The sequence below is a fragment of the Palaemon carinicauda genome, chromosome 8 (assembly GCF_036898095.1).
Source record: "Palaemon carinicauda isolate YSFRI2023 chromosome 8, ASM3689809v2, whole genome shotgun sequence".
Lineage (NCBI taxonomy): Eukaryota > Metazoa > Arthropoda > Malacostraca > Decapoda > Palaemonidae > Palaemon > Palaemon carinicauda.
The window spans coordinates 155,179,031-155,194,030 of record NC_090732.1 but is presented as its reverse complement, the minus strand read 5'-3'; the positions used below and the strand labels follow the sequence as shown (position 1 = coordinate 155,194,030).

The 15,000-nt window shown below is 43.7% G+C and overlaps 1 protein-coding gene across 1 annotated transcript in view; it reads right to left on the bottom strand.

The window, feature by feature from the left end:
• The window catches only part of LOC137646043 (U3 small nucleolar ribonucleoprotein protein MPP10-like), a 203,449-nt gene that overhangs the window by 152,391 nt on the left and 36,058 nt on the right, over positions 1-15,000 (bottom strand). Inside the window, exon 3 of the mRNA XM_068379187.1 lies at positions 4,521-5,189. Coding sequence (XP_068235288.1) covers positions 4,521-5,189 — 669 coding nt within the window. The remainder of the gene's footprint in view (positions 1-4,520; positions 5,190-15,000) is intronic.

The window sequence follows — 15,000 nt, the reverse complement described above, 5'->3', positions numbered from 1 at the left end:
TCCTACTGTAATGGCTCCCAAGCGTTCTGCTTCTCTTAAGGCTGGTAGTGAGCCTAAACGCCACCGAAGGATGATGACGATAGCTGAGAAGGTTACGCTTCTCGACATGTTAAAAGATGGTAGAAGTTACGCGGCCGCCGGCCGCCATTTTGGCATCAACGAATCCACCGTTCGCTATATCAAGAAGGACGAGGCGAACATTAGAAAGACGGCTGCAATCACCTTTAGCAGATCAGCGAAGCGAGTCGTTACAACGCGTAATAAAACGATCGTACGCATGGAAGGTGCTTTAGCTGTGTGGATTGCCGACTGCCGGAAGAAGAACATAGCGTTGGATACGAACACCATCCAAACAAAGGCTTTGAGTTTATATGAGAATTTTGCTGCAAAGGAACCTAAAGACGATGACGGCAACCATGCTGAAGATGATGATGATGCAGATGATCCTCAACCAGGGACATCCACTGATTCCCAGCCTCAGAAACGTTTTTCCGCAAGCAAAGGATGGTTCGCGAAGTTTCAGAAACGCTTCGCCCTGAAAAGTGTTTCCCTGCATGGGGAGTCTGCTTCTGCTGAAACTTACGTGAACCAGACGTTCAAGAATATTATCGCCGAAGGTGGATACAAGCCGGAACAAGTCTTTAATATGGATGAGACTGGCTTGTTTTGGAAGAGAATGCCGTTGCGAACTTTCCTGTTCAAAGAGGAAGCCAAAGCCTCTGGCTTTAAGGCATTCAAGGATCGCGTTACCCTCGTGATGTGTGGCAATGCTGCTGGATTTTTGTTAAAGCCGGGGCTTATTTATAAGTCGAAAAATCCTCGCGCTTTGAAAAATAAAAATAAGAATCTCCTTCCCGTGTACTGGATGCATAATCAAAAAGCATGGATTACGAAGATGCTGACCTCCAACTGGTTCCACCAGTGTTTTATCCCGCAAGTCAGTAAATATCTCTTAGAGAAGGGCTTGCCATTCAAGATCCTTCTCCTTATGGATAACGCTGGTGGACACGCAACAGACCTGTCGCATGAGGGCATTCAGGTTGAGTTCCTGCCACCCAACACCACGTCATTAATTCAACCGATGGACCAGGGGGTTATCAGGGCGTTCAAGGCCCTCTACACGAAGAATACCTTGGCGGACCTCGTTGCGTGTGTGGATGCTGCCCAAGATGACGAGGATGAAGATTTCAACTTGAAGGCGTACTGGCGGCAGTACACCATAGCCACGTGCCTGCAGAATATTCAGAAGGCACTTCAAGAGATGAAACCTGCAACCGTGAATGCGAGCTGGAAGAAGTTGTGGCCCGATATTGTTTACGACGACAAGGGATTTACTCCGTCGGAAATCCAACACTCTGCAATACGGAAATCTGTGCAGTTGGCTGCCATAATTGGAGGTGACGGGTTTGGCGACATGACGACTGAAGACGTCGACGAGTTGTTGGACTGCCATTCCCAGCCCCTAACTGACGCAGACCTCGAAGACCTGACGAAATCGGCAAGTGAGGAAGAGAGTGATACCCAGGAAGAGACCCAAGAAAATGTCGAAGAAACGGGCTTAACATAAGAACGGCTTGCCAAGGCCTGCAACCACGCGAAGGAGTTGAAAGAAATGTTGCAAGAGTGGGACGAGGATATGGTTCGCTCGATGCAATTCTGCAACAAGGTTGATGACATAATGACTCCCTACAAAATGCTCTTGGATCGAAAAAAGAAGCAGCGGCAACAACTTCCGATCACAATGTTCTTCCAGCCTCGCAAAAAAGAGCCGATTCCTCCTGCTAGTACGCCTTCGGAAGAAATTGAAGTTTCCCAGGAAGAAGTTGAAGAGGTGTCCCAGGAAAAGACACCTCCGTCTGAAGAGACGTAAAATACTATCATTGGCTGCACAGTAGAACACATCATCAGCTTCATCATCATCATTTCTACTGTGCAGCAAATTCATCGCCATCACCATTCAAGTTTTTCTTCAACTTCTTTCGTGGTGAGTACAGTAACAATCTTTATTTTTTACTTTAATATTCTTACTGCCTGTTTTATAGTTTAGTAATGTACGTACTGTATGCATTAAGTTAAAGGGAAGGTTTTAAAAGTCTACATGTTGTAACCTATCATATTTTTTTTTGTTTAAAATTTACATTTACGTACGTAAAACAATCTCTCTCTCTCTCTCTCTCTCTCTCTCTCTCTCTCTCTCTCTCTCTCTCTCTCTCTCTCTCTCTCTCTCTCTCTCGTAAATTGTTTTCCTGCTTTGCTACGTACAATACTGTATAATTTATATTTGTAAGGTAACATATTTTGTAAATGCTTTTACTGTAAATACTGTATGTACTGTATCATTATTTATCACTATCATCATGCGCGTTAAATGCCTTGTTTGTTCTGAGCGTGGTTGTTTACTGAGCGTACACGCCGTCGTTTCAGGCAGCGTCATAAAGAAAAACATTTCATTTGGAAGTCCTAAGAAAAATACGTAAACTAAAACATTGGTAATAAACAAATCAACATACAGTACAGTACTGTATAATCAATATAATCGATGCAAAAACTAACCTATACTTATATGTGTACTGTACAGTACACTAAATGAGTTTGTTTCTTCATTATGATCAGAGATGAACGTAAACAAAACATTGGTTGCCATTTTTTATCGTGCTTTTTAGGTGTTTAGGAAACGCATGATATAAAATCGCCTTTAATATTTGTGCCTGTTTTAGTTTAGGGTGCTGTAGTACATGCATTAAGTGTTCTGTACATTAAAGGGTGGTTTGTTAACAGTACTACGTACAAGGGAAGGTTTTAAAAGTCCGAATATACATGTTAAATAAATAGGTAAATATGATGTCACTATATATTTATTTATATATATATATATATATATATATATATATATATATATATATATATATATATATATATATATATATATACTGTACATATATATATATATAAAATGTGTGTGTGTTTGTTAATCAATGTCCATATGAAGTATGATTTGCGACTTCATTAATATTGTATTTTGATGTGCCATTACTATCAATAAAAACAAACTATACCAGATTCTGATCTTGTATTTTTATCCATCATTGTTTTCTTGGTCTTAAACAGAAAACTGGCATCCCATAAATCCTTAATTGATCAGAAAATTTTGGGATATATCTTCATTATCCTATGTTATGATATGGTTTGAACACATTGATAGTAAATACTTTACAGTCTTTACTATCATATGTTAGGATATTGTTTGAATACATTGATAGAAAAAAAACATTTATCCTAGTACGTGTTAACTAACAAAATTTATACAAATAGATAATATCATCGTCCTATCAGAACGCATGAGACTGGGCCGGGCCATGGCTCAGTTGACAGGATAGAAAGAAAGGAAAAAAAACTGACCATCGTTTGGCCGACCTTCTTTATGTGGGTCCTGGTTATATCATTATCATAAAATGGCAGAATTCATTAGAAAAGAAACACCCCAAAAAGATTCACACTGCTCGTGTTCTTGCTCAGTGTAATGCCATTTGCCCAAGTTATTTCAAGATCATTTCAAAAAGCAGGCAGAAACAAGCTTCCTTGGACCATTATTTATTAAAGAGGCCATTAGTTGGCCAAGGTGAAGGTCAAAGTAATAAAAAAAAACAGAAAAGTGGAAGTGAAGAAGAAATTGATGAAATTTTTAAAGTACAAAATATAAAGTAAAAAAAAAAAAAAAATTAGAAAAAGACACAAAACAAAACAAAAATTAATTCAAAGTTTTTCGTAAAGTTAAGTGTTAATGTTTTCCACATTTTCGTACAGTATTATTATTTTCCATTCATTATTGCATTATGTTCTAATTCTACTTCATTTACAGGTATTAATGGTTAGGTTAGGTATATTGAATGTTTCAAATGTATTTGGCTATAAAGGATTTCACTGCAGTTATGGCTTATTGTGAAAATTTAAAGTGGTTTTTTCGTAGGGCTTGGAACGAATTAGGCGATTTACGTGTAAAATGTGAATCATCATACGAAAAAGTCATGATACTAAAGCCCGAGGTATGACTATACTGTAATTCATAAACACACTGGAAAAAAAAAGAAAAATATTAAGTTTACCAAAACTCCAGTCAGTGGGAACATTTGTTCTCACTGACGACTCATATCAAAGTAGTATGTTCCCCGCTACCAGTAACTACCAGTCGGTTGTTGACACCTCGTCATAATCTTTAAATGCAGTATTCCAGCTTCGCTATCATCCATTCTACTATGTAAAAGACAACGGTTTGTATAATGTTTGGGAACAAATACAAGCTACAGTACTTTTAAAATTTGTGATTTTTCCTATGAATTAGTAAAAAAAAAAAAGTTGAATAGACATAAATGAAAAGTTTTTATGCTTTTAATTATTAAATGGATTAAATACAAATTTGTTTAATACATAAAAGCAGAGATCAAATAAAAAATACTTGGAACCATGCTAGGAGAAATCTTAGGTATATAAATAATCTTATAAATACACAAATCATAACTTACTTCATTTTCTTCATCGGATTTGTCCTCCATTAAATCTATATCCTCTGAATCCATGTCATAATTATCACCAATGGCATCATTATCTGCTACCCATTCGCATTCTCTTAGACTGAAGAACTCTGAATCAACTTCAGTTTTTTTGAACTTTTTAGGTTTTTCTACTTGCTTTATTACTTCCATTTTTGCAGATTTTTCCATTTCATTACCCGTGTCATCTTTATCACCAAGTATATTTGCTTCACTCTTTTTCAACTTTTGTGATGTTTCTTCTTCATCAGAATCCTCCATTCCTTCAGGGGCTATAAACTCATCAAAATTATCTTCTTCATCATCGCTATCATCATCAAACTCCAAATTCAAACCATCATCAATTTCTGAGGGTTTCTTATACAACTCGTCATCACTTGAACTTTTTTCTTCTTCACTTTCCTCTCCCGAGTCTTTTTCCTCCTCTGATTTCTCACTTTCTGAGTTAGTTTCACTGAACACACCATCCACAGCACTATCTCCATCTTGGTTATCTTTAGCTTCATTTGCAAAGAGTTTATCATATTTTGCTAAACTGCTCAACTTTGCAACACTAAAACAAAGATTGACATCATCCAAGACATTTAAATCATCAGGAGCTGCAAGCAAGCTTTTATTTTGAAGTTCTAGTAGCTGCCAAACCTGAAAATTATAAAATTGAACAATTGTAATACAGGGGATAAAACTAAAATACAATTCTACCAAGAACAGAATACAGAATTTTCCATGTGAATAATGTTAATGTAGAGAGGGAACAACCCCATAACTCAATAAAAAATACTTCAAGAATAAATGAGAATTCATAGTACAAAATATTAAATTTTAAATGATTATGTGAAATATATAGTACATAGTATAATGTTGATTTCATATATGATTGATATACGGAAATATGTAGCTAGACATAAACACATCACTCAAATAATGACATTCGTTGATAATATGTTATTTTCATTATTAAAATAAATTTTTGAATATACTTACCCGATAATCATGTAGCTGTCAACTCCGTTGCCCGACAGAATTCTACGGAAGGGATACGCCAGCTATCACTATACTAGAAGGGGGTGTACTCACCAGCGCCACCTGTGGCCAGGTACTGCAGTACTTCTTGTTGACACCACCTCAATTTTTCCTCGGTCCACTGGTTCTCTATGGGGAGGAAGGGTGGGTCAATTAAATCATGATTATCGGGTAAGTATATTCAAAAATTTATTTTACTAATGAAAATAACATTTTTCAATATTAAACTTACCCGATAATCATGTAGTTGATTCACACCCAGGGGGGTGGGTGAAAACCAGTGTACATGACTAAAGGATAGCTAAGTATCCCGTATTTCATATAATCAGTTATTCAGAATAACAATGAAATAATAAGTACCTGGTAAGGAAGTCGACTTGAACCGTTACTCTGCCTTTAATAAGTTCGTCTTCCTTACTGAGCGCAGCGTTCCTCTTAGGAGGCTGAATCAACTCTAAGGTGCTAAAGTATACAGGGCTGCAACTCATACTAAAGGACCTCTACACAACCTCTAACCCAGGCGCTTCTCAAGAATGAATTGACCACCCGCCAAATCAAAAAAGGATGCGGAAGGCTTCTTAGCCTACCGTAACAACCCAAAAAACAACAATAAAAGCATTCAAGAGAAAGGTTAAAAAAGGTTATGGGATTAAGGGAATGTAGTGGCTGAGCCCTCACCTACTACTGCACTCGCTGCTACGAATGGTCCCAGGGTGTAGCAGTTCTCGTGAAGAGACTGGACATCTTTAAGATAAAATGATGCAAACACTGACTTGCTCCTCCAATAAGTTGCATCCATAATGCTCTGCAGAGAACGGTTCTTATTAAAGGCCATCGAAGTGGCTACGGCTCTCACTTCGTGGGTCCTTACCTTCAGCAAAGCAAGGTCTTCATCCTTCATGTGAGAATGGGCTTCTCTAATCAGAAGCCTTATATAATACGAAACTCCGTTTTTGGACATGGGCATCGAAGGTTTCTTGATTGCACACCATAAGGCTTCTGACTGTCCTCGTATAGGTTTTGACCTATTAAGATAATATTTCAGAGCTCTGACAGGGCAAAGAACTCTTTCTAGCTCGTTACCCACCATGTTGGAAAGGCTAGGAATTTCAAACGATCTAGGCCAAGGACGTGAAGGAAGTTCATTCTTAGCTAAAAATCCGAGCTGTAAAGAACATGTTGCAGATTCGGATGTGAACCCAATGTTCTTGCTGAAGGCGTGAACCTCACTGACTCTTTTAGCTGTTGCAAGGCAGACGAGGAAAAGAGTCTTGAGGGTAAGGTCCTTGAAGGAAGCTGACTGGAGAGGTTCGAACCTAGGAGAGATAAGGAACCTTAAGACTACGTCTAGATTCCAGCCTGGAGTGGGTAAACGACGTTCTTTAGAAGTCTCGAAAGACTTAAGGATGTCTTGAAGGTCCTTGTTGGAAGAAAGGTCCAAACCTCTGTGGCGGAGAACTGAAGCCAACATACTTCTGTACCCTTTAATCGTAGGAGCCGAAAGGGATCTCTCATTCCTTAGATGTAATAGGAAGTCAGCTATTTGGGTTACAGAGGTATTGGTAGAGGAAACTGCATTGGCTCTACACCAGCTTCGGAAGACTTCCCACTTGGATTGGTAGACTCTACGAGTGGATACCCTCCTTGCTCTGGCAATCGCACTGGCTGCCTCCTTCGAAAAGCCTCTAGCTCTAGCGAATCTTTCGACAGTCTGAAGGCAGTCAGACGAAGAGCGTGGAGGTTTGGGTGCACCTTGTCTACGTGAGGTTGACGTAGAAGGTCCACTCTTAGAGGGAGAGTCCTGGGGACGTCGACCAGCCATTGTAGTACCTCTGTGAACCATTCTCTTGCAGGCCAAAGGGGAGCAACCAGCGTCAGCCGTGTCCCTTCGTGCGAGACGAACTTCTGAATGACTCTGTTGATGATCTTGAACGGCGGGAATGCGTAAAGGTCGAGATGGGACCAATTCAGCAGAAAAGCATCCACATGAACTGCTGCTGGGTCTGGAACTGGGGAACAGTACAAAGGAAGCCTCTTGGTCATGGAGGTGGCAAACAGATCTATCGTAGGCTGACCCCACAAGGTCCAAAGTCTGTTGCACACGCTCTTGTGAAGGGTCCATTCCGTGGGGATGACTTGATCTTTTCTGCTTAGGCGATCTGCTGAGACGTTCATGTTGCCCTGAATGAACCTCGTTACTAGAGTGAGGTTTAGACTTCTTGACCAAATGAGGAGGTCCCTTGCTATCTCGTACAGGTTCCTCGAATGGGGCCCTCCCTGCTTGGAGATGTAAGCCAAGGCTGTGGTGTTGTCGGAGTTCACCTCCACCACTTTGCCTAGCAGGAGGGACTTGAAGTTCATTAGGGCCATATGAACCGCCAGTAGCTCCTTGCAGTTGATGTGGAGCGTTTCCTGTTCCCTGTTCCACGTTCCCGAGCATTCCTGTCCGTTCAAGGTCGCGCCCCAGCCCGAGTCTGATGCATCCGAGAAGAGATGAAGATTGGGGGTCTGAATCGCTAACGATAGGCCCTCCTTGAGAAGGAGGTTGGTCTTCCACCACAAGAGAGTGGTCTTCATCTCTTTGGTGACAGGGATAGAGACTGCTTCGAGCGTCAAATCCTTGTCCCAATGAGCTGCTAGATGGAATTGGAGAGGGCGGAGGTGGAGTCTCCCTAACTCGACGAACAGGGCTAACGATGACAGGGTCCCTGTGAGACTCATCCACTGTCTCACCGAGCAACTGTTCCTCTTCAGCATGCTCAGGATGCAATCTAGGGCTTGGCTTATCCTTGGGGCCGATGGAAAAGCCCGAAAATCCTGACTCCGAATCTCCATTCCCAGGTAAACTATGGATTGGGAGGGAATGAGCTGGGACTTTTCTAAGTTGACTAATAGACCCAGTTCCTTGATCAAGTCCAAAGTCCAGTTGAGACTCTCCAGACAGCGACGACTCGTGGAGGCTCTCAATAGCCAGTCGTCTAAATAAAGGGAGGCTCTGATGTCCGATAAGTGGAGGAATTTTGCAATATTCCTCATCAGATGCGTAAACACCATAGGAGCTGTGCTTAGGCCAAAACACAGGGCTTGGAATTGGTACACAACCTTTCCAAAAACGAATCTCAGGAAAGGTTGGGAGTCTGGATGAATAGGAACGTGAAAGTAAGCGTCTTTCAGATCCAACGAGACCATCCAGTCCTCCTGCCTGACAGCTGCTAGGACCGACTTCGTCGTCTCCATAGTGAACGTCTGCTTGGTGACATAAGCATTGAGCGCGCTGACGTCCAGCACCGGTCTCCAACCTCCTGTCTTCTTGGCCACCAGAAAGAGACGGTTGTAGAAGCCCGGGGATTGATGGTCCCGGACTATAACCACTGCCTTCTTCTGTAACAGGAGCGACACCTCCTGGTGTAACGCTAGCCTCTTGTCCTTTTCCTTGTAGTTGGGAGAGAGGTTGATGGGAGAAGTGGTAAGAGGGGGTTTGCGGCAGAATGGTATCCTGTAACCCTCCCTGAGCCACCTGACAGACTGGGCGTCTGCACCTCTTCTTTCCCAAGCTTGCCAGAAGGTCTTGAGTCTGGCTCCTACTGCTGTCTGGAGAGGAGGAGAGTCAGTGTTTGCCTTTTGAAGTCTTGGGACCTTTCCTAGACCTGCTCCTGGAAGAGTCTGGACGGGAGCTTCCTCGGCTGGGGGCTCTGCCACGAAAGGGCGGAATAAACCTTGTAGCAGGAGTATCAGCCACTGGGGTGCGGTAAGTCCTGGGAACTGAGGGAGCAACCTTAGCCTTACGAGCTGAAGAGGCCACAAGATCATGAGTGTCCTTCTGAATCATGGCCGCAGACAAATCCTTGATAAGCTCTTCGGGGAACAAGAACTTAGAAAGCGGAGCAAAAAGGAGTTGAGACCTTTGACAAGGTGTGATGCTGGAAGAAAGAAAGGTGCAAAGTTGCTCCCTTTTCTTAAGAACTCCTGAAACAAACATTGATGCAAGCTCGCCAGACCCATCCCGAATTGCTTTATCCATGCAGGACATTAAAAGCATGGCTGAGTCCTTGTCCGCAGGGGAGGTCTTCTTGCTAAAGGCCCCAGGCACCAGTCGAGAAAATTGAAAATCTCAAAGGCACGAAATACACCCTTTAAGAAGTGGTCTAAGTCGGAAAAGGTCCAGCAGACCTTAGAGCGCCTCATTGCTGATCTACGAGGAGAGTCGACCAAACTTGAGAAGTCAGCCTGGGCAGAGGCAGGGACTCCCAAGCCTGGTTCCTCTCCTGTGGCATACCAAACGCCCGCCTTAGAAGTGAGCTTAGTAGGTGGGAACATAAAGGAAGTCTTCCCTAGTTGCTGTTTGGACTGCAACCAATCCCCTAATATTCTTAAAGCTCTCTTAGAGGACCTAGCAAAGACGAGCTTAGTATAAGTTGACTTAACAGGTTGCATGCCCAGCGAAAACTCAGATGGAGGAGAGCGGGGGGTAGCAGAAACAAAATGGTCCGGGTATACCTCTCTGAAAAGAGCCAGGACCTTACGAAAGTCAATGGGTAGAGGAGAAGACTTGGGTTCTTCCACGTCTGAAGAGGGATCTAGGTGCGCAGCTTCCTCCTCAGAAACCTCATCACCAGAGTGTAGCGAAGTGAGAGGTAAAGTAACAGCGGTATGCTGAACAGCAGAATCTGAACAAGCGGGTGCATAAACACTTGTGGTTTCATCCTCAAGTCTCTGTTGTGGCTGAGTTAAAACCTGAGGTTCAGGCTGCAAAGACTGGTCAAGAAGAGTAGAGGAAGGTAGGCGCATGGGTTGAGGTGGCTGACTCCTAGCATGAGTTTCTTGTCTCAAGAGTTGCGCTTGCTGTAAGGGTTGCGGATGCGCAGTAGCAGGTTCCTGAGGAACGAGTTGAGGTTCCTGAGGTGTGAGCTGCGAGAGTTGAGGTGGTGGCTGCGCAGAACGCAGTTCCTGTCTCGCGAGTTGAGGTTCCTGAGGTGCTAGCCTTAGGAGTTGAGGCTCTCGCCTTGAGGAGGGTTGAGGTCGCTGCAGCGAGTACTGAGGTGGCTGCCTCATGGATGGAAGAGGTTGTCGTACCTCAAGAGGTTGTTGCCTCGCTGGTTTAACCGCAAGAGGAAGCGGAGGAAGTAAGGCATAAGACTCCTGCTCCCATTGCTGAGGTTGCCTTAAGGAAGGCGAAGGTTGCTGCACACCGCTGGTAACTGGCAACTCAGAACGCGGTAAGGTAGCCTGAGGAACCTCAACTTCGTACGCCTGGCAGACTGGACTGCGGTGAGGCGGAGCGCTCGCAGGAGGAGGTGTAACCTTCTCAGCCTGACACTCACGCATTAAGACCGCAAGCTGTGACTGCATGGACTGCAGCAAAGTCATCTTGGGGTCAACAGACGCTAAGGTCTGCTGAGGCAAAGCCTTAACAGAAGATGAGGTCTGCTGCGGCATCACCTTACCTCTCTTAGGAGGTGTGCAGTCACCTGATGACTGCGGAGAGTCAGAGCTAATCCAATGACTGCAACCAGGTTGTAGAACTCTTGAGGTCTGGACTTTGCGTTTGAGAGGTCTTGAGACCTGAGTCCAGCGTTTTCTCCCCGACATTTCTTCTGCAGACGAGGAAAATAAGGGCTCAATCGTCTGCGGGTGGGAGTGACGGTCTCTGTAAGACACGCCCGCAACCACCGAGGATACTTCTGTGCGCCGATCAAGGCCTGCCGAACCCTTTTGCCCTTCGACATTGCTTCTCCCCTGGGCTTGGGAGCTTGCAAGAGGTCCCGGACTGGGAGGACGACTGGCACGCACAGAAGTACCCTCACGCACAACACTGACACTGACACTAGCACTTGGCACCGCACTGACACTAGCACTTGGCACAGCACTGGCACTATCACCTCCCACTGCACTTTTGACCTTAAGTTCTTTGACTTCTGCCATAAGAGACTTATGGTCACTAACCACCGATTCCACTTTGTCACCTAAAGCCTGAATGGCACGCAAAACATCGGACATATCAGGATGAGCACAAATAGTAGGTTCGGGGGTAGCCACTACAGGGGGAGGAAAAGGTTGAGGATCATGAGGTGAGGAAAAAAGCGAAGAGCGAGAAGAACTCCTCCTAACTCTCTCTCTCTAACTTGGTTGAATATTTAAGGAATCGAACAAATTCAAGTTCCGAAAGTCCGGCGCATTCCTCACATCGATCTTCCAACTGACAGGGTCTTTCCCTACAGTCAGAACAAGCGTTGTGAGGATCAACCGAGGCCTTCGGAATACGCCTATTACAAGACCTACATCGTCTATGGGGTGGGGCTTGTGAAAGGTCAGACATCTTGAATCAAAGAGCTAGTCAAGGGGGATTCCAAATCAAGCAAAAAGTTCGTTAACCAATAATCAAAACCAAATAAAAGCTATCTAAGCTAATAGAAAAGTTTCCAGTATAGCGAAAGCTGAAATCTTAGAGAAATACTTCACCAAAAGCCGTGAACAATACTCCAAAATTATAAGCGTATCCCAGAACGTCTTGCCGGAAGCACGACAGAGGAAAAATTGAGGTGGTGTCAACAAGAAGTACTGCAGTACCTGGCCACAGGTGGCGCTGGCGAGTACACCCCCTTCTAGTATAGTGATAGCTGGCGTATCCCTTCCGTAGAATTCTGTCGGGCAACGGAGTTGACAGCTACATGATTATCGGGTAAGTTTAATATTGAAAATTGTATTTTTCCTAACAATACAAACCTGTTCCAGGTGTTGAGGTGCCAGTGATGGGAGATGAGAATGAGAGAGAGATTACAATAGAGGAAGTGAGGAGAGCACTAGATGAAACGAGAGTAGGAAAAGCATCTGGTATGGATGGTGTGAAAGCTGAGATGTTGAAGGAAGGGGGTGTGACTGTACTTGAATGGTTGGTGAGATTGTTTAATGTGTGTTTTGTGTTGTCAATGGTACCAGTAGATTGGGTCTGTGCATGTATTGTACCACTATATAAGGGTAAGGGAGATGTGCATGAGTGTTGTAATTCAAGAGGTATTAGTTTGTTGAGTGTAGTTGGAAAAGTGTATGGTAGAGTACTGATTAATAGGATTAAGGATAAAACAGAAAATGCAATCTTGGAAGTACAGGGTGGTTTTAGAAGAGGTAGGGTTTGTATGAATCAGATTTTTACAGTTAGGCAGATATGCGAGAAATATTTAGCAAAAGGTAAGGAGGTGTATGTTGCGTTTATGGATCTGGAGAAAGCATATGATAGAGTTGATAGGGAAGCAATGTGGAATGTGATGAGGTTATATGGAGTTGGTGGAAGGTTGTTGCAAGCAGTGAAAAGTTTCTACAAAGGTAGTAAAGCATGTGTTAGAATAGGAAATGAAGTGAGCGATTGGTTTCCGGTGAGAGTGGGGCTGAGACAGGGATGTGTGATGTTGCCGTGGTTGTTTAACTTGTATGTTGATGGAGTGGTGAGAGAGGTGAATGCTCGAGTGCTTGGACGAGGATTAAAACTGTTAGGCGAGAATGATCATGAATGGGAGGTAAATCAGTTGTTGTTTGCGGATGATACGGTACTGGTAGCAGACACAGAAGAGAAGCTTGACCGACTAGTGACAGAATTTGGAAGGGTGTGTGAGAGAAGGAAGTTGAGAGTTAATGTGGGTAAGAGTAAGGTTATGAGATGTACGAGAAGTGAAGGTGGTGCAAGGTTGAATGTCATGTTGAATGGAGAGTTACTTGAGGAGGTGGATCAGTTTAAGTACTTGAGGTCTGTTGTTGCAGCAAATGGTGGAGTGGAAGCAGATGTACGTCAGAGAGTCAATGAAGGTTGCAAAGTGTTGGGGGCAGTTAAGGGAGTAGTGAAAAATAGAGGGTTGGGCATGAATGTAAAGAGAGTTCTATATGAGAAAGTGATTGTACCAACTGTGATGTATGGATCGGAGTTGTGGGGAATGAAAGTGATGGAGAGACAGAAATTGAATGTGTTTGAGATGAAGTGTCTAAGGAGTATGGCTGGTGTATCTCGAGTTGATAGGGTTAGGAACGAAGTGGTGAGGGAGAGAACGGGTGTAAGAAATGAGTTAGCGGCTAGAGTGGATATGAATGTGTTGAGGTGGTTTGGCCATGTTGAGAGAATGGAAAATGGCTGTCTGCTAAAGAAGGTGATGAATGCAAGAGTTGATGGGAGAAGTACAAGAGGAAGGCCAAGGTTTGGGTGGATGGATGGTGTGAAGAAAGCTCTGGGTGATAGGAGGATAGATGTGAGAGAGGCAAGAGAGCGTGCTAGAAATAGGAATGAATGGCGAGCGATTGTGACGCAGTTCCGGTAGGCCCTGCTGCTTCCTCCGGTGCCTTAGATGACCGCGGAGGTAGCAGCAGTAGGGGACTCAGCAGTATGAAGCTTCATCTGTGGTGGAAATGTGGGAGGTTGGGCTGTGGCACCCTAGCAGTACCAGCTGAACTCGGCTGAGTCCCTGGTTAGGCTGGAGGAACATAGAGAGTAGAGGTCCCCTTTTTTGTTTTTGTTTCTTGTTGATGTCGGCTACCCCCCAAAATTGGGGGAAGTGCCTTTGGTATATGTATGTATGTACAAACCTTAGCTATTTATTTGGGGGTATTACTTTCTGCGAAGCTGAAATGACAAGCCATTAAAATTTAGCGATGGTTAACTACCCATGCCGCTAGTTAGTGGGGGTAGGGGGGGGGGGAGCTTGCTACTACTTCCACTCGCACACCAGTGATTTTGTTCACTTTGCTTGGAGGTAGGACTTCAAGGGGGATAGGGCTGGCGGGCAAGTTTGTATAAATAGCTAAGGTTTGTATCGTTAGGAAAAATACAAATTATCTACGGATTTGTTTTTTGTACCTTAACTGTAATACAAACCTATGCTATTTATTTAGAGGTGACTCACCCATTAGGAAGGGTGGCTGTCCCTGTCAATCTGGCTTTTAGCTTTACCCGGGGGCTCCTTATCTGAGTATGTTAGTACTCAAAATAAGGAGTCCCTGTGCCTCGCTAAAACCTTGCTACGCAAAGTCCGCGGCCTACGCAAGCTGTGTGTTGAGATATTTAGAAGTGTGACTGTCCAGGTAAAGTCATTCAGAGTCTTTTTGTAGGAAAAATTGTTGTAATCAAGACTTTCCCAATACTACCTCGCCAGGGTATGGGGACGCAACAGTGTTAGCTTAATACTAGGTACACATGGGAGCATGGTTTACCTGCAGTGGTTTGAGGTCAGCTTATGCAGAGAACCCAGGATGTTGCTTTCTCCAAGAGAGGGGAGGATAAAGAAAAGAATAAGAGCCAGTCAAACCATTTCATTCACGCAGCCTAAAACCGGGTAACAGTGCCCCCAACCATCTGCTACTTGTCCAATAAGGAGCTTGAGGTATACAACCAGCTTTTGTACAGCCACAACAGGACCGATAGAGATCGTATCGAGTTCCTGTGGGTCACGTC